Source organism: Cyphomyrmex costatus, unplaced genomic scaffold (assembly GCF_001594065.2).
Source record: "Cyphomyrmex costatus isolate MS0001 unplaced genomic scaffold, Ccosl1.0 scaffold101, whole genome shotgun sequence".
NCBI classification, from domain to species: domain Eukaryota; kingdom Metazoa; phylum Arthropoda; class Insecta; order Hymenoptera; family Formicidae; genus Cyphomyrmex; species Cyphomyrmex costatus.
Window position 1 is genome coordinate 246,116 of NW_017274966.1, and position 19,671 is coordinate 265,786.

A 19,671-nucleotide genomic window follows, 5' to 3' on the forward strand; every position below is an offset into this window, starting at 1 on the left:
ATATATATTTTTTTATATTTATATTCTATTATTTTTTAAAATTTGAAATTAAATATATATATTGTATTATTTTTAAATGAAATTTTACTTGACTCTTACATCGCCCTTTCTATTTGTATTAATTATTAATATAGTAAAATCAATTTTTACAAAAATAGAATTTTCAAAATCACATAAAAGACATCGTCATTAGAAAAAATAGAATTGTGTGATTTTTTTGCTCTTCCAGTTATTCTGCATGTTAAAGTATTACCCCGCATCTACAAGTGGTGTTTTAAGCCTTAAGCCATAAGAAATTAACCAATTACAGTCGAATTCGAGGAGAATAATCGATTATGATTTGTCCATTTCTTATGGCTTAAGGCTTAAAACTCTATTGCAGATCCGGGGTTAGTCTCATAAGAAATTACCATCTAATTTGCTGCAGCGGTCAATCTTTTCTTCAGTATACTTTAATACCTATATATATGCAAAATAATTTGAAGAATTATTGTAAAAAAGTTACAATTTTATTTAAAAAATGACGGTGACACCTTTATGTGGTCTTAAAAAATCGAATTTTTTGTAAATTAATTTTATTATTATTTATCTCTCTCTCCTGGCTATACAACTCGTGTTTTAATTATTTTTCTCTAAATTTAATCGTTTTCATGTTATTTCAGTGTGCATCAATTGAAATGGAACACCCTATATACATATATTCATATTGGAGAAACGTAGGTCGTTTCGCAAAATTTACGTAATAGAGTTGTAAAAATATAAACATACCAACTCCATCCTTCATGTTTCATGTACATATTCGTATTACTGTAAAGAACTACGCACAAAATGCACTTTGAGATAGTTTGAAGCATTCGAAAAATAACGTTTTACGAAGTTGTTATTGTTATAATTATGTAAAAAGCGATGCATGTCTGCACTATCAACTTGAAGATAAGAGAACTGGCTATTCTGTAAATAATAGTGCAATTTATGATAATGTATACGTATTGCCGTATATTGCTGACAACATTGAATTTTCTACGCTGTAGTTAGTTAACGGAGTTAGTTGAGGGTTAATACATAATAATAACAATTTTTTAGGGTTTACTGATAAATCTTGTAAAACCATTTTTTAGGAATTCTCGGACTTTTCAAGAAAAAATTAACTGCTGCAACAAATTAGATAGAAGAATATGGTTTATTATATTTTTAATTGGCTGCAGTAGCTAATTTTTGTTTGCGTTAATCCATGCGTAATGTCAATATAGGATTTCGATAGGCTAATACAACCAAAAATTGGCTGCTGCAGCCAATTAAAAATGCTATATCATATTTTATCATTTAATTTACTGTAGTGACCAATCTTTTTTTTTTACTCTCTATTTACGTTCAAAATTTCAGATTAGAGTTTTTAATTTAACTTTCAAATAAATTAAAGTGTAAGCAACGCAAATGAACTATAATGTATTAAAGATTGAAAAACAGAAATTTCACGAATTATACAATATTTATCATTTTCTGCAATTAAAGCTGTGAAATCTATATAATATAGATTGTATAGTATAGGCTGTCATTGCAATTACTGTCACTTTTTATAAAGACTCGTAAGAAATACTCGAGAATATACGTGAATATACGCGGATTTGTACTTATTGCTAACCGATTGTTAATACACTAGCTAGACACTAAAACCTCAAAATAGCTGAACCTCGAAATAACGTGAAAAATCCCTTCCGCGCTATGAGTAGCATGAGTGGGGAGTAGCAGTAACCACTAAAATATTGAATTTTAATTGTTTTGGAGTAAAGTAGGGATAACCTCGATGTAGTAGCGTTTAAACCCCCGAATCGCACTCTATTATGAGGTTCAGCGTATTTGTATTGTAAAAAGAAACAGAAATGTTTTTATACACATTTTTTAAATTAAAATATACACTTTTAATTATATTTCCTTTAATTTTATCTCTCCGTATTAAGTTTAATTAATAATTTTTAAAAAAAGTGTTTTTCACAATTCTTCAAAAAATTCACTTTTATTTATTGTTAAATATTTTTTGCAATTTACAATTTGCAACAATTCTACTTATACTTATAATTTTTTCATTATATATACAATATGTATTTTACCGAAAATTAGGAAGACTTGAACATCGATAAGATACGCTATACTTTCGTGCAACAACGATGACAGTGAAAATATGTACGTACAGTATAATAGTGCCAAATCTAATTGCGTTTTGCATCAATTAAAAATAACGTAATCGAATAAAGTGTTTAGGAAATATTTATGCGACAAATAATGTTTAAGTACAATATTAATTACGAATTATGATATTAAGAACTTGTATAAAGATATTTTTTTTATATAAATTACTTATATAAGATATTTTTTTATATAAAAAAATAAGTAATTAATAATACAAAATTAAAATTATTATACATACACTATATATTATATCATACCTATAATATAACATAATTTTAATGAATTAATTGATAAATGTAGGATAATGGACAATAAAATTTGATGCTAATTCTTTTAGTTTCTTAGCATCTTTTAAACTCCAATTTCCATCTATTAACAACTTTTATTAAACTGTATATAGATTTGCATTGCTTTTTATTCATTTCTTTTTAACAATAACACAGAAGCCGGATTCTAACAATAAAAATTTATACAAGATAAAAGCGAGGATAAAGACATGCTAATCATATAATTAAATCTAATTATACGTATTGTAAGTTATTAATTGCGCAAAACTTTCAAACAAAAATAAGTTACAGTAAATTTGACACTTAAATTTTTATTACAATAAAACTGAAGTGTTGGAATTATTATCAATTATTTCATATTTTTCACATCTCTTCAAATTCTTTAAATTTTTCTTTGTACAATAAGGATATTCTGACGTAACAGGGATACAATAGTCTCCTACAATGGTACTGTTACTTTTGAATATTTTATTATCCACGATAACGCTGCCGATTCTATTGATAGAACAACCGGGCGGGACACTGCAAAAATATTCAGTAATAAGTCGCAAAACATCAAAGAAAGTAGTTAAAAGTCGTGGATACTATCATAAATCTTTTAAATAAGAGACATTCCTTTATTTTTCGGAAATTAAACATTGCATTTTATTATACTGGTAGAAACGTGATCTATGTATTTAAAATAAACCTATTGTATTAGTTTTAAAATTCATTTTCAGACGCTTATTTTTGCTTGTCTTACGGAAAAGTTAATTATTTCAAAATTGCAAATAATATTATATTATAGAAAATCAAAATATTAACAACCAAAGGGTTTCAAGTCTGAACAGTAAATTTAATATAATAAAAGTGTAACCTTTTTACGAACTATTTAAAAAAATCAATCAAAATTTGGATCCAAAAGATACATGTATTTATAACATTAAATGAATAAATGTATTATTACGTACTAATAACCACGTTGACTCTCATTTGCCTGGTCTTCGGATCCAAATTTTGATTGATTTTTTTAGTAACTTTAATATAAGTATATATAATTCACATAGAAATAATTACAGGGTAAATATTAAGAAGAACGGAGCCACCCTCTGTTGATCTTGATCTTGATATATGTTATCAAGGTCGTGACCCTGAGTGACCTCCACCTATGTAGCGGTCGCTGTCCGTTAAAAAGTTATAAACAAAAAAAGTTTGAAAAATTATGTTTTATTTCTGCTATACATGTGATAACAGAGGCGCACGATTTCCATAATTGTACTATTGCATATGGGTTTCAACTGTCTATGAGAACAAAGGCCACTCCACACCAACAAATGGGTTGGGTTAGGTTATTTTTAACAGTAATGGAGCTCCCTACAGAGGAGACGAAACCTACTGCATCTACGCATACACTTTACAACATAAAGCGACATGGAAGTTGCGTGCTTCTTCGCAGAGGAAGAGGTGGAGTGAGAGTCGCTTTGCGTGAATGCAGTAGGTTCAGCCTCCCTACCTTCACTACTATTAAAAATAACCTAAGTCAACCCATTTTTTGGTGTAAAGTAGCTCTCATTTTGCGTGGAAAGTCAAAACCCACGTGTAACAGTACAATCATAGAAGTCCCATTGGAGAGGAGAGCGATTTCCACCCAACCTTTCCCCCCTGCTTCCACACGACTTTCTAAATCATTATACATGTATAGCAGAAATAAAACGTAATTTTTCAAACTTTTTTTGTTCGTAACTTTTTAACAGCGTCCGTCATCTAAAACCTGGTGGAGATCACGACCTTGACAACATATGTCAAGATTAAAGTCATCGGAGGTGGCTATCCTTTTCTTAATATTTACCCAAAAACAAACGTTTCGACTCCGATCGGGTCATTTTCAATGTTATATAAAATATAAAGTACAAAATTATTATAAGTTAAATTTATACAATTTAGATTAAATTAATTCTTCTTAAGTTCTGTGTAAGAGTTTCTAGTCAAGTTTCTATTGAATATGATATACATATTTATAGTTATTTTTTAACTGAGCGCCGAAATTTTATCAGACTTAAAAACGTAGCTAAATTACCGAAATAATATCACAAATAAATTGTGATGCTCAATAGGCCATTTATTAGAAAGATCTTAATATAATAGAAATCTGTAAATATTTAATGCGAAAAATATTACCTCGGAAATTAAAACCGAATCTCTTGCATACAGTGTAAAATTTTGTTTAAGAAATATTGTCCAAAAACGAAATAGTATGACAATATCAACGATCTTTCTCTATATAAATAATTCTAACAAGTAAAAGATTTACTCATTTATACATACCTGAGGAGAGGATTTGTTCTCTTACTGAAAAAAAATATAAAATGATGTACATTTGACTATAATAATGAAGCTTAAAAACATTATAGAAAAGTTTTTAATTTGATATTAAGGCTTTTTTTAGCTTAGAAAAATTTACAAACATTTGATTAATTTAACAAGCCGAGGATACAGAGAACTCATCACGGACTTTGATCTCCTTCAACATGATGAATTTACATGGAATATAAGTTATATCGTATTCGAGATTTTTGTAAAATAAGACTTGTAAATAGTTTTTTAGTATTTAGTGTAAGTAACAGACCCCGCATTAATTACATAGAAAATTAGATACTTATAAAAATTAGGTACATATAAAAATAATTTTTTAAGCTATAAGGAATGTTATACAGGGTGTCATTAACCGATTAAATTACCTATCAAGAGCAGGTAGAGTAGACCGAACTGAGTCGAAAAGTCTTATATCATTTTGCAGTTTACGCAAAATATTTAACGAGATATTAGCTTTAAGGATAGCCGAATAAACGCGTTCGTCCGGCCTACACTGTTAAAAATATCTACATTAAATTTCACACATAATTTCACAGAAGCAAATTTCAAACAGGTACATTGCAATCGTTAAATCAATAAGTTACTTGTAATTTTATGCTCATTGACAACATTGAACGATTTAATGTACCTGCTTGAAATTTGCTTCCGTTACTTTACATGAAATTTAGTGTGTATATATTTTTAACAGTGTATTGCTGAATATCCGCCATCGTTAGCTTGGCGCGCGGGGAGTGGGAAGCGCCCCGCGCTGCACACACCGCCGCGAGCTTTAAACTCAGACGGCGCGCCTCAGGTCATCCCCGTGTCTATAAGCGACCATAGACATAGTATAGATAGACCGAGCATGCGGCGGGAGACATGGCATGCAGTCACGTCGTCACGTGCAAGAAGAAGGGAACCCAATTAGATTTTTCGTTCTCTCTCTAATAGAAGAAAGTGGGAGTACGATGCAGCCCCCACTGTCTTCTGTTAGAGAGAGAACGAAAAATCTAATTGTGTTTCCTCCTTCTCGCATGCGCCAGCCATCGATATCCTTGTTTGGCATATGGCAATGCTCGGTCTATCTATATACTTATGTCTATTGCTGGATTCACACTGCATCCGATTTTCGTCGTACGACGACTCTGCAACCAATCAGGAAACAAAATTTTGCTTCGTATCGATGATACGATTTTTTTAATTGGTTGCAAAGTCGTCGTACGACGAAAATCGGATGCAATGTGAATCCAACATATGCTCGCAACCCGCGTGCGTAGGGAGCGATTGAGAGGCGTATGTAAACTGCTTGGCAGTAATAGACCGGACGAACGCGTTTATTCGGCTATTTTTAAGGTCTGATATCTCGTTAAATATTCCGTAAACTGCAAAATAATATAAGAATTTTCGACTCAGTTCGGTCTACTCTATACCTGCTCTTGATAGGTGATTTAATCAGTTAATGACATCCTGTATAAAAGATGTGAAACATATATTTATGGATAGAACATCTTAGTTCAAAAACACTATAACTTAAAAACTATTCATCATTGAACCTTATTGTGTCCATGACACCTTTTATTTACCACATTATAAGTTTATTAAATTTTATTTGAAAAATTAACTTATTCGTATATAACTAGAGCGGAATCTTTCATTCATACATTAAAAAATACTATTTATAATGTACATTCATAAAAAAAAAAACGGACACGATATAATTTATTTTTATATAGATTCATTATGTTAAAGGAGAGCAAAATTCGTAACAAATTCACAAATCATTTCGTGATATGTCCTCTTTTTTAATTTATAAGTTTAAATATATTTTTAGTAAAAAATATACTTACTTTATAGGAACACCAAGAAATTCACAATCACCTGACCATATATTAATAAAATATATGATAGACATAGAATGCGAGCACTTAATGTTCGAATTATTAATTAATGCGTCTGTAAAATAAAAAACTTTCCTTTGTAATTAATTCTTTCTATTAGCTATTGATTTTGCAATATTTCCCTGGAATAATTTATTTTTATGTTAAATATAATAATTACCACCACAATATGGTTGGCCTGCTCCGTTATTAAACCACAAATTAAGTTGACCTACAGATTTCTGTATGCTGAGAGGAGATGTGTAAAGAACTGTTACAAATTGGGCGTCTGTATAACATAATCTGTTCTCGCACTTGTTAAACATAAATCCGTAAGCCAGAGGATCGACACCAATGAGACGTGGAATTATCATATTCAACATCTGAAGTTTCTTTGCGGCGAAGCCAATTACATGTGCACCGAGACTGTAGCCAATATATGTGATGTTCTTCAATGGAACACCGTATTCGATCAGTGACAAGGTGTAGCTGAAAAAGAAATACAAATGTTACACTCTACAGAAATCAAATTGCATCTCTTATTCAATTAACATTACTCCTTGATTATAATAATCCTTCAGCCATTACAATGTACAAATGTAAACTTTAATAGATTCTATATTTATTACGTTATATATACATTGTGTTGATTATTGGTATCACTCAATTTCATTATTATATTATTTAGAAAATTATTCAAATTGCAATAGGAATAATTTGAATTTAAAGGATCAGACACTAATCTGATGGAAAAGTGGCCACCATTAAAATAAGAATAACATGCGAAAGTATACTTTTTGAGATATGATGTTATTGAGACTTTTTGATCAAAAGTCTCAATAACATCAACCTTCTAAAAACCGCTAGTTTTTACACTGTCATCTCATAAAGACTGCTTGAAATCAATTTATTTTAGAAAATTATTCTTTATTCTCTCTCTCTCTCTCTCTCTCTGTCATATTAAAGATGCCTATATATATGTAAAATAAAAGTGTAAAAACTAGCGATTTTAAAAGATTGTCATTGAGACTTTTGATCAGTATCTCATAAAATATACTTTCGCACATGTCATTTCTATTTTAATAGTGGCCACTTTTCCATCTAAGTGTCTGGTCCTTTATATTCATTACATACGTATTTTTTTATTGATCGATATAACATCGCAAAATAGTCGTACCTTGCCAAGTAGTCACCAATATCTCGAGTATTTTTCACTGCAGAAGAAGATAGTAGTTTTGTGATAGATGAGTTATTGTAACACGCTGTGTCAGACCAATTTAGTGAAAATACCGTATTTTCCTATAGAAGAAAAGAAATACTTTCATTTAATTCTTTCCTTGTAAATCTTATAATATTTTTATATTATTTGTACAATATGAAAAGAATTTGAAAATTATAGAAAAGTGTTTAAATTTTGTTTTAAACGAAAAATATTTACCTTTGACAATAGAAAAACAAGATCAAATAAGTTAAAAGGAGAATCATTTGAAATAAATCCATGAACCACGAAATAAACCGGTTTCGAACGATCAAGAACATCGTAAGATTCGTTTACTTCGAATTTTCCATTACCATTATCACTATAAAAATGCAAACAAACAAGGAACAAATTAATAACATATGTAGAATGATAAAAAAATTTTTTTTAAGTACAAAACAGAGTAGGTTGTTCTTATAGATTTTGGATTGTTGAATCCAAATCCGTAAATTTTTTTGCTCCATCATGTCCAGTTTTTTAAATAATTAAGAAAAGTTATAAAATATCTGTGAAAATTGAAACATTTAAGAAAAGAGCTAAAACAAATATGACATTAAAATGCGGTTGCAGAACCGATTTAAATATATTTTTGTTTGTTAAATAAGAGTACAAAATAAAAACATGCTTTACTATAACATTAGATGTTAAAATATGAACCTGTTCCTTTAAAGTACCTTTGTGCAATAGTCAAGTGATTAAACATTTTTTTCGGTTATTTAAATAATTAAACATGATATGAAGTAAAATGGTTTACGATTCAATGACTTAAAATCTTTAAAAAACATTCTGGTTTGTGTGTCTCTCCAAAAAATTTTTTTATAGTCCTGTTTAAAATGAATGTTGAGTGTTTTACCTCGTAAACAAAGTCATCGAGACTGATTTAACGCCAAAAACACAAGAAGTTGATTTCTTCTTTTGATTATCTGCAGAATTATCTGTATAAAAATTATTTGTTGAAAATGCCTATTTATTCATTTACAGAGTTTATAAATTTAACATATCATGTAAATGAAATTGAATCATAACAACAATTAAAGGCAAAAAATATTGCATTTATTTAATATTAATATGGGGTTGTGTGGATTTCTGCCAAAAACATTTATTCCGCAAACAAGCTTCAAAAGTGACGTAATTTGTCATACGGTAAAGATTTTTATAATCTTAGAAAAATGGAATTAGCTTCATAAGAAGAAAAAAAGAAAATATGCTATTTCTAATAGAAGTACATACATACAATCAATGATAATTCTCAAGGGTAATATATAATTCTATGTACTAACAATTTAAAGGACATACTATACCTTCGTTTACTAATACATCGTTAACTGTCACCTGCAAGAATAAGGGTTTGTAAAAGTATAACAAATAATATTTTTGATGTTAAATGTATAGTAAATAGGTATATGATATATGCAATGAATTTATTTGCACAATATGCAATATCACGCTTGGTTTGCGGAGTTTAATTCTTGATTTCGAAGAGATGCGTAGTGATTCGTCGAGAGACCCTTTTATTTAAAAAATTAACTAATTTAATATGCCATTATAAACTATTTAACATATCTATAATTAATTTGGCAATTGGGTAGATCGAAAGAGTAAAGATGCTAATGTTTTTTCATTTCAAAATTGAGATACCTAAAGTTTTCTTACCGCATCATGGTTGTGGCTCGCGACCTCTATTATTCCAAAAAGGCTGCAGAATAATATTAGAGATAATGCGATCGTGACCAGCTGCATCATTGACGAGAGAGTGAGAAAACAAATCTTTGAATTATTATTTATAAAATACAGCCTCGAAAAGTAGATATGCGGAGAAGAAGTTTGATGCTCAGAAAGTTGGCAGAACACTGTTAACTATTACTTTTTGTTAACCGGCAGAGAAAAAAAACAGGTTTATTTATACCAAGGCAACAATGTGCTCGTAAAATGGCTGCATATTGCACACATGTGGATTATCCGCATTGCAGTAAGCTTATATCATCAAACAGATGCATCCACAATTGAGCTTTGTATATCGCTTGAAAACGTCAATCTGCACGAGGAACACCTTGATGAAGTGAACAAGGTTCACGAAACGTTGGCATTAGCATTGAATCACATCACGGCAATAACCCGTAAATTTTTTGGCACTTCTGAACAAATTAACTTATACAAAAAAATATGTAAGATAGCATAAAATTGTTATAAAGATAATTTAATTCAATAAAGTACTTAAGAAATGTAGAACAATGTGCGCATTGAAATTTAATAATAGTTTTTATATATTTTTTTTCATTCTTTGTCCAAATTTCTGTCTATTAATGACTGCGATTAAACTTTATAGATTGCAATGTTTTATTTTATCAATAACAAAGATTTTAACAATAAAGGTCTGTGCCAAATAAAGATACTAATCATGTAAATTACACAATCTGATTTTGTTTATCACAATATAAAATTAACAATGGCAAAACTCAATTTATATTGAATTTTACAATGAAATTAAAGTATTAAATTTGCTTATAACTTATTTTTAACATTCAGAATTGTTCTCTGTACAGAAAGGATATTTCGATTTCACAGAAACACAATAGTCTCCCACCGTGGTATAGTTACGATAAAATATCCTATTGTCCACGATGATGCAGTTGGTTCTGACAGAAGAGCAACCAGACACCATACTGCAATAATACCCACAATCGTAATAATACGATAGTCGCAAAATAAGAGTATCCATATAAATAAATATAATAATTATAGTAACTAAGTAAATATTTATTTGTTTATACATACCTAGGAATACCAAATCTAGGTCTGAAAAAAAAAAAAAATAAATAATGTACATTTTATTATATAATAATGCAGCTTCTGACCATTTGATATTGTTTTCAATTTAATATTATAAGGCTTTTGATTCAGAAGATCTAACAAGGAGAGGACACAGTGAACTCTTGTCACTGATTTTTATTTCCTTTAACATTATAAATCTACATTGAAAATAAATTATGACATGTCCTAACGTTTTATTAAATAGATTTTGTAAATAATATTTTTTTAGATATAAAGAAGTCTTTAATATATATATATATATAGCGATCGCTTTTGCTTTCATAGCGCTTATAAACATTATTTGTCCTTGCTTAATATTTAATAGATAACAAGGATAAAATGATTATTACAGCAGTAAGCGCAAAAAGCGAACGCACCCATAATGTATTATACCTAACTGATAATGTAATGAATAAAAAATATCATAAACACAAGACTCAATAATAAATAGTTTTTGAGCTATGGTATGCCAAAGGTATAAAACTTGTACCTATGCACAGAGCACCTTTATATAATATACCACAGAACTAAAAAACTATCCATTTAAGTCCTGTATTTATGATTCATTACATTATAGCTGCATACAGCATTATATTTAAAAACTAATTTACCAGGATTCGTATAAAAAATATGGCCTTTATTTATATATTATTAAAAAATATACCATTTACAAGGCCCATTCATTAGAAAGCTCGGATACGACACAATGTATTCTCGTATAAATGTAGATTTATTATTATCGTTGAAGGCGATTAAAATCTATATACATATATATACATTATATATGAGAAGTTTACTATGTCGTAAAACTACTTTGTAAAATTAAACATGCTCTTCATAAGAAAAAGGACAAACTTACAGTGTAGGAACACCAATATAGACACAATCATCTAACCACATATTAGCCAGATACATGATGGCTATGTTATGTGAGCAGTTGAGATTCATAGTACCGATTATCTGGCCTGTAAAAAAAAACAAAAATTTTTACTTCGTTCTAATAATTCATTTTTTTTGTTGCGGCTTTTACGATATTCTCTTCTGGAATAATTTATTTTTAAGTTAATTGTAATAATTACCACCACAGTCTGGTTGATTTAATCCATTATTAAACCACAAATCAAGATGAGCTATAGATTTCTGTAATCCGAGAGCAGATGTATGAAGAGCTATTACACGTTCGGCGTCTTTGTCACAAAATCTATCCTCGCAACCTTTAAGCATGAAAAGAGGACCCGCAGGATCGGAACCAATGAGAAGTGGAACTGTGCCATAATTCGACGTCTGAAGTTCTTTTGCGGCAAAGCTACTTATATGTGCACCAAGACTGTGGCCTATAAGTACAATGTTCTCAAATGGAACACTGCATGTGTCGCACACTAATTTGATATAGCTAAAAGAGAAATTTTATACTATGAATTTATTAACTAAAAAGCATCGTGTTTCTTATGCAATTTATACATATATAAAATTACTTCTTGATTATTATTACTTCTGTCAGTACATAAACATATAAAGCTAAACTTCAATAGATGCGCTATATTTACTTTATATTATGCGTTGATTATCGGTATTACCTAACTTTAGAATTATTTTAATTTAAATTTATATTTGTTACACTTTCTTAAAATTTAATTTGACATAACATTGCGACACATAGAGCTATACCTTGCCAAGTGGTTACCAACTTCGCGAACATTATGTACTGCAAAGGGATACTCTAGCAAATTTATAACGGCTGGATCGTTATAGCACGCTGCGTCAGACCAATCTAGCGAAAATACTGTATAATGTTTCTACAGAGAAGAGAAATTTTTTTATTTAATACTTTTATTGTAAATCTGACAATATTGTGTTTTTATATTATATAAGATTTTAAAATTATAGAAAAATGTTCTGCGTTTTAATTTGATTCTTGAATGTACAAAAAATGTTTAAATACCTTTAACAATTGGGAAGCAACGGCAGATAAATTATAATTGGAAAAATTTGCAATAAATCCATGAGTCATGAAAAAAACCGATGTCGAAGAATTGAGAAAATCGCAGGATTCATTTACTTGGACAAATTTTCCATTAGGTATATCGCTGTAAGAATGCGAACATTTAAGCGGTACGAAAAATAAGTTGATAATGGATACTCACTTAAGCTTTTACCTCGTATATAAGGCTATTGAGACATATTTGACGCCTAAGATACATGAAGTTGACAACTCTGCAAAATTGTTTATGAAAACATAACAATAAGATCGTTAAGGAGAATACAAAAAATATATAATAATAAGCAACAATCTCGCAAAATTTTTCTATTATATATAAAAATTGATATTACAACATTGGTAAATATAAATTATCAACAAATGTACAAAAAAATGTTAAATCATATTTCATAATAATAGTATGTTAAATAAAATTGATTTATAGATCTTTATAGAGAATTACGCTATTTTTTTTGTATAAGTGCGATTTATGATAATTTTTAAAAATATACTACAATTAATTTGAGACGTATATCAACCTTCGTTCATTGACACATTCTTTATCGTCATCTGTAAGAAAAAAAAAGTCCGTAAGAGTATACGTATAAAAATAGTTTATTTCCTAGAACATTTATATTACTAAAAATTATAGACGTATAGTATAGGTTATTTATAAAATTAGGAATGAGTGATGATAATTTGATTAGTAACACTAACTCCTTTTCTAAAATATTGAGTTGAAAAAAAGTAGTGATTCAATATATCGTCGCATTATCTTCCTAACGAAGCATAGATGTGCTCTATGATAAAAAAAATGCACAGTTTTTATTACGCCTATACTTGAAATTAATGAATCAATAAATATTTGAAATTATCTTAAGACAAAAGAAAATGCTATATTACACATCTAAGATTAAAACTATTATTATCTCTTTGTAGTATCTAAATTATTTCTCGTAAACGAGTAATAATCATTTTATGCTCCATTTCATCTAATCGACAATTTTAAAATAAATTAAAAAAATTTATTGAATTTATACAAATTCTGAAAACGTGATTTCCTGATTATAATCATAGATATAATTGACTGGGCATAATATCCTAACAAAAGGTTATTATTATAGCTTTGAGGAGTTTACTAATTGGTAAAGAGATGCTCAGCGATTTGTCTGGAAACATTTTTAATGCATCTTATGGCATTAGGAATTTATTGAAATTAAAAGAATATATGTTTACCACATCATGGTCGTTGCTTATGACAGTCGTGATCGTACTAAAAAGGCCGTAGAACAATATGAGAGATGATGCGATCGTGGCCAGCTGCATCATTGGTAAGTGAAAACCAGATCTTTTGCAAATTATTATCTGCAAAATACAGTCTTGATGAAAAATAAAAAGGAGAACAAAAATCACGTAGTTTGATTTACAAAAAGCTGATAAAACGCTGTTTGTTTTTATAGTTTTTGTTAACCGGCAGAGAAATAACTGAGAAAGAGAAGAGATACTTATATGTCGTGCCATTATTAGTTATATGACCTTTATATGAAACTGTATTTGTAAATCGAGATATTTAATCAGAAATATAATTATGTATATATATATATATATATATATATATATGTATAATAACGCAATGCCGTATATATACAGTGTTTTATTCGAATACTAAGTAACGTGAAAAGTTTTACAAAAAATGCAATAGTGAAATCCTTTTAATTTATGTTCAGATATCGATGGACTGCATTATGCATATGCATCGATGCTGACTGATCATATTCCAATCTTTAATATGCTGACTACAATTTAGAATAATTTACGTTTGTAATAAAAATTGGTCTTTACGATAATTGACATTCTTCTTATTTAGTTTTAAACATTATTATTTATTGCACGAGAGACTTTCATTCAAATATGTTTTTCAGTAATCACAATGTATTTTGTACAAATACAAGTTAGACTGTGATAAGAAGGTAATACATCGCCGATAAGGAATTATTTATTGTATCAATTGTTAATTTGGGATCTAAAAAAATAGGATCTAAAGTGTGCTTTTCACAAAAAATTAATAAAACATCAATAAAAGACATTCTCGACAGTGCGTTAAATTCATCTTGAAAACCCCTACAATATTATAAGAAAAAAATTGTATAATGCTATTTAAAAAATTTTGAATAATCTTAACTTTTTTTTTTATTAAAAAAGTTTTTTTAAATTTTTTTATTGCATGTTGTTGTCCATATGAAATAGATAAATATTCATCTTTCAACTTTTCTTTTTAACCATCAAAAGTGTTTAAAAAATTGTACGGACCGTTACGCTAAGCACCTATTATGGAATGGATTCTCATCTTGTGAATTATTCTTTAGTTTACCTTAGAAAACATAATAGAAATCTAGGGAATAAATGAATAATTCCGATTGGAATCCATTTTGAACATTTCCATGATAGGTGTCCTGAACACTTTATACATAATTGAGATCTCTCTTACCATTCATACGAGAAATAATTATATATGTAACATGTTTGATTAAAAATATGTATAATACAAACAAACAAATTATAAATAAGATCTTCATTGCTTAATTTCAAACAGAAATAACGTTTTATCAGTAATTTTACAATCACATCATTATCAATGTTTGTGTAATAGAAATAAATTTAAAATATAATTTTTAATAATACATTTTTTCTTTCAATGTAATGTGTAAACGTGAAAATGCGTGCAAACCCGATTGTACAGATCTACGTTATAATGAAATAATTGTTCTATTGTATATAACATATCTTTATCGCTCCACGAAGAGACTGTGGCGATTGTATTGTCACAAGTTTAAATTTCGCAAAAACAGTCGTTTAGAGATAACACACAGACGCAATATACACTTGACATACACAATAAGAAGAAACAGTTAGACGCGAGATTAAATACAAAGAGCCTTTTAAACTCACGAATTTCTTGCGACCGTTTTTCATCGGTTTCGTAATACGAGTCGCGAATAGGAAAGTAAAGGCTAGATGAGTATGAACTCAAAATGTATATAAATTATTTTTGTAATTAATGTATTTTTTTTATTAAATCTGTATTTTAATTTACACGAAAAGCATCATTAGCCAGAGTATTGTAATATAATTTATTATTTTAAATATAACGATGACGACCGATAGACATACACGCGAAATAATATTTGTAGAACATGGAAATTGCAAGAAAGAACGAACAAAGAAGCGAGCATGAGATTAGGGAGAGTCGATCAGCCGACGGGTACAATCACGATTCGAGTAAGGGCTGCGCAGAATAAAAGGAACAGGGAATAGAGAATAAAAATTTCAACCTATCAGAAATCATATACTATGGAATACACATTGTTTATTTCTCTGTTCTCTGTTCCCTGTTCCTTTTATTCTGCGTCACCCCTAATCCTCCGGTTTATTCCAAGAACCAATGACTTTCGTATAATTTGTATCGTCACCGAATATCTGACATTCTTGTCTAAGCGAGTGAATGTAAAATCGAGTACACTTTCTTTGTCGCATCTCCGCGTGCTTGTGAATAAATTAACTGTTAGTATCACGAAACTGTAATCTATTTTTCTCTTTTATTCTTTTTTTTGGTGACCCGAATAATATCCAAGAATCCGCTGCTCACATTCACCTTTCCCTCAATTTCTTTTATATATGGTGACCAATCTATGTTTGACGGAAGCGTTTGCCGACATCTAGATGAAACCATCTTAGATGGTCATCTAGATGGAAAATTAGAACATCTCATCTTACATCTAGCTTGTGCAAATGTAAACCATCTTCATCTTCATCTTAGAGAGAAAAATATACCATCCCATCTAAAAAAAGTTTTAGATGATTTTAATCGACATTTCTTTTTTTTTTTCGACATAAATAGGTTTATTTCTTACAATTTTCAGACATTTCTGACATTTTTCTTTTTCTTACGATTTTATGAAAAAAAATAATCTTATTAGTATGCAACCTATTATCAGCAGCAGCATAGAAGCGCTTTCCTATTTAAAATCAAAATCAAAGGATTTATGTTCCCTCGTAAATTTCCCTAATGTAAAAAAATATTTTTTAAATATAATACTTCTTTATCATCATCTGCGCCAGTAGAGCGGTTGTTTAATATAGGACAACAAATATATGTACCTTGTCGTAACCATCTTGCTGGATTCACACTGCATCCGATTTTCGTCGTACGACGACTCTGCAACCAATCAGGAAACAAAATTTTGCTTCCTATCGATGATACGATTTTTCTGATTGGTTGCAGAGTCGTCGTACGACGAAAATCGGATGCAGTGTGAATCCAGCATCTGTCGGATGGGAATTTTGAGAAACTTTTGTTTTTAAAAAATAAAGACTTATAAATAAAAATGTGAGCGTTCATATATCCTTTTTTCGATCAGCGGAACATTTTATGTTTATAATTATTTTAAAACAAAACCATCTAAAAACAATCTAGATGGATCGTTTAATCATCTCATCTCTCATCTAGATTTTTGCAAATTAAAACCATCTTCATCTCATCTAAGATGGATTTGCGGATTTCCATCTCATCTCCATCTAGATCATTTTAAAACCATCTAAGCGCAACACTGTGACGGAGTCGAAAGACTAAAAGACTAATTATTTGAACGGGTCTGCGATATTTTTCTGTCACAAAGTAGCGCCGAGTATTTGAGCCCTAATATATAATAATAACAATTTTTAGCATACACATGCCGTATCTCTGTATCGTGTGTTGTGATAGATATTTTGTTCATTACCAAATTTATTTATAACGTACGCATAATACGCGAAACTTCTACTATTCGTTAGCAATTTACAAGTTCCTTTTAAACTTAATAATCTGCGAATATGCTACACATTAATCGAATAGTTATATATTCTTCCAAAAATAAAGTAAAATTAATACCTTGTAATTTAACAGTGACAGCTGAAGCACGATATCAATTTGTATGATACGTCTTTTCTGCACGACGTCTTTCCAGCAAATGAAGGTTTAATAACGAAGATAAATAATAAAAGAAAAACATAGCTTGAAAGATAAGACAATCAACAACCAATATTTTCAAGAAATTTCCGCGAATCTGTCAAGAATATCAAAATAGCAATCGTCTAAGAATTCTTTATTGGTATTATTATAATTTAATTTATTAATAATATTTGCCTGTTATAATACTTTATATAGATTATTTCTGAAATGATTTCTCATTGTATAATAATATTAATAATTGTATAATAATTTCCGTATCAAGTAAATTTTCAAGATTATATATATGCTTATATTAATAGCAACTTTGCCGATTTTAATTTTAAATAGTATCTATGTTTCTTAATCTTGTATTAAGCTGTTTCTTGGTTTAGCATTCGTACGAGATATTGCATTCTAAACTTTGTAAATTACATTATTTTTTTTTAAGAATTTGTTTTTGTCATTTTATGCCTTGATGAGTTTACGTAGTTTATTAATCCATCTGTAACTTTCTATGTTTTTGAACTTATTTATCGATATAATGCTATACCATCTTAGAAACGTTCTTGATGTATGGAAATTTTTCTTTGCCAACAGGCGTAATAATAATATTGTGTGTTAAATTCAAATTATCTTAGAAATTCGGAACAGAACACATAATATTTACAGGATATGGAAATTGAACGAACAAAGAAGCGAGCGCGTGAGATACGAATATTTTTATTTCAAGTGATCAATACTCACCAGACCCCCTTTTCTCTCTTATGAAATATCCTTATGAAAAAGTTGTTTATCGTGTATGTATAATGTATTTCAAACTATATAAATATATATATCAACATTGACTGGCTAATTAATAATCTGAATAATTTAGACTATAATTCGCATTTCGGCAAAAAAGTTATTTATATTAAAATACTATAAAATACATTACGATTATGAAAAATAAATTATGATTTTTTTTAACTTAAAAGTGGCTAGGCTGCATAACTCGGAAACGACTTATTTCCGGACTTAAAAGTTTACATTTTTTTACGCATTTGAGGCTTTCACGGGTATTTTCTTCAATTATACCAGAAGGTTTATGGGTTCTTCTTCTTCTTCTTCTTCTTAATTAAGTGGCCCAGATCCCGTTATAACCGGATTAACGTGGCCAGTCGTATCAAAAAGGTACAATATGCATACAAAAAGAAATATAGAAACAAAGTGGGTGATGCAATGCCCGCGTAAATGGCGTAGCCCGAACGGACACCGGGCGTCTGCGTCTACGACGTCGTCACGCCGGCGCGGCGCCGCGATAACGCGCGTCAGGACGAACGAACGAGACGAGCCCAACCGCGGACACACATCGATAAAAACCAATGCACAGTCAAAATTGGCAACACTTTCAAAAATATACAATAACGAGCATCCGATCCGAAACGTGTCACGGTCGAGTGGTTCTTCGGAACTCTAAGGCTTTACGGGTTATCACCGTGTTTTTCTTCATTAATGTCATTAATAATGAAGAAAGACACGGCGATAACCCGTAAACCTTCTGGTATAATTTTTTCTTTTCTTCTTTTGGATTCCGTATCATTTCTCGAAGTGGGGTAGGCGATTTTCCGGAAACCCTGTATATGTAAATTCAATTAAAAAATCATATTTGAATTATTTGCGTAATTATGGAAAATTTAAATTCATTTAAATCTTCATGACATGTTGGTTTTTAGTTTATCGAGGTAAGTTGCTCTTGCACACACACATACAGTTAATTTTATAATTCTTACTCTGCTATTTATTGTTATAAATTATTTGATTAGATATTGATCACTTCTTCAGTTCAATCTATGAATGACTCAATTTTGATGGCTAATTAATATTTTATCAACATTTCGAAAGAAATCACTTCACGATAAACTTAAACTTCAGTAAACAGATAAAAGCGTCAATAAAAAATTAAACAAAATTTTTTT

The 19,671-nt window shown here is 29.4% G+C and overlaps 3 protein-coding genes across 3 annotated transcripts in view; all 3 read right to left on the reverse strand.

Annotated features, from left to right (window-relative positions):
* Window positions 1–784, reverse strand: part of LOC108772434 (phospholipase A1) — a 6,577-nt gene extending 5,793 nt beyond the window's left edge. Inside the window, exon 1 of the mRNA XM_018537961.1 lies at window positions 769–784. Within this exon, the coding sequence (XP_018393463.1) occupies window positions 769–784 (16 nt within the window). The remainder of the gene's footprint in view (window positions 1–768) is intronic.
* A 2,004-nt stretch (window positions 785–2,788) lies between these two features.
* Window positions 2,789–9,948, reverse strand: LOC108772445 (phospholipase A1-like). Its single transcript, XM_018537973.1, has 9 exons — window positions 9,594–9,948; window positions 9,242–9,272; window positions 8,794–8,875; window positions 8,121–8,262; window positions 7,860–7,981; window positions 6,864–7,171; window positions 6,653–6,758; window positions 4,779–4,802; window positions 2,789–2,996 (listed from the first exon to the last, which is right to left on the reverse strand). Exons 1-9 carry the CDS (start codon window positions 9,681–9,683, stop codon window positions 2,789–2,791), a joined length of 1,113 nt encoding a protein of 370 aa, XP_018393475.1. The 5' UTR covers window positions 9,684–9,948.
* A 370-nt stretch (window positions 9,949–10,318) lies between these two features.
* LOC108772640 (phospholipase A1 2) lies at window positions 10,319–17,719 on the reverse strand. Its single transcript, XM_018538214.1, has 10 exons — window positions 17,657–17,719; window positions 13,966–14,094; window positions 13,269–13,299; window positions 12,908–12,965; window positions 12,694–12,838; window positions 12,420–12,547; window positions 11,831–12,144; window positions 11,611–11,716; window positions 10,716–10,736; window positions 10,319–10,603 (listed from the first exon to the last, which is right to left on the reverse strand). The coding sequence occupies exons 2-10, from the start codon at window positions 14,056–14,058 to the stop codon at window positions 10,456–10,458; spliced, it is 1,044 nt and encodes a 347-aa protein (XP_018393716.1). The 5' UTR covers window positions 14,059–14,094; window positions 17,657–17,719; the 3' UTR covers window positions 10,319–10,455.
* Between the last annotated feature and the right edge of the window lie 1,952 nt (window positions 17,720–19,671).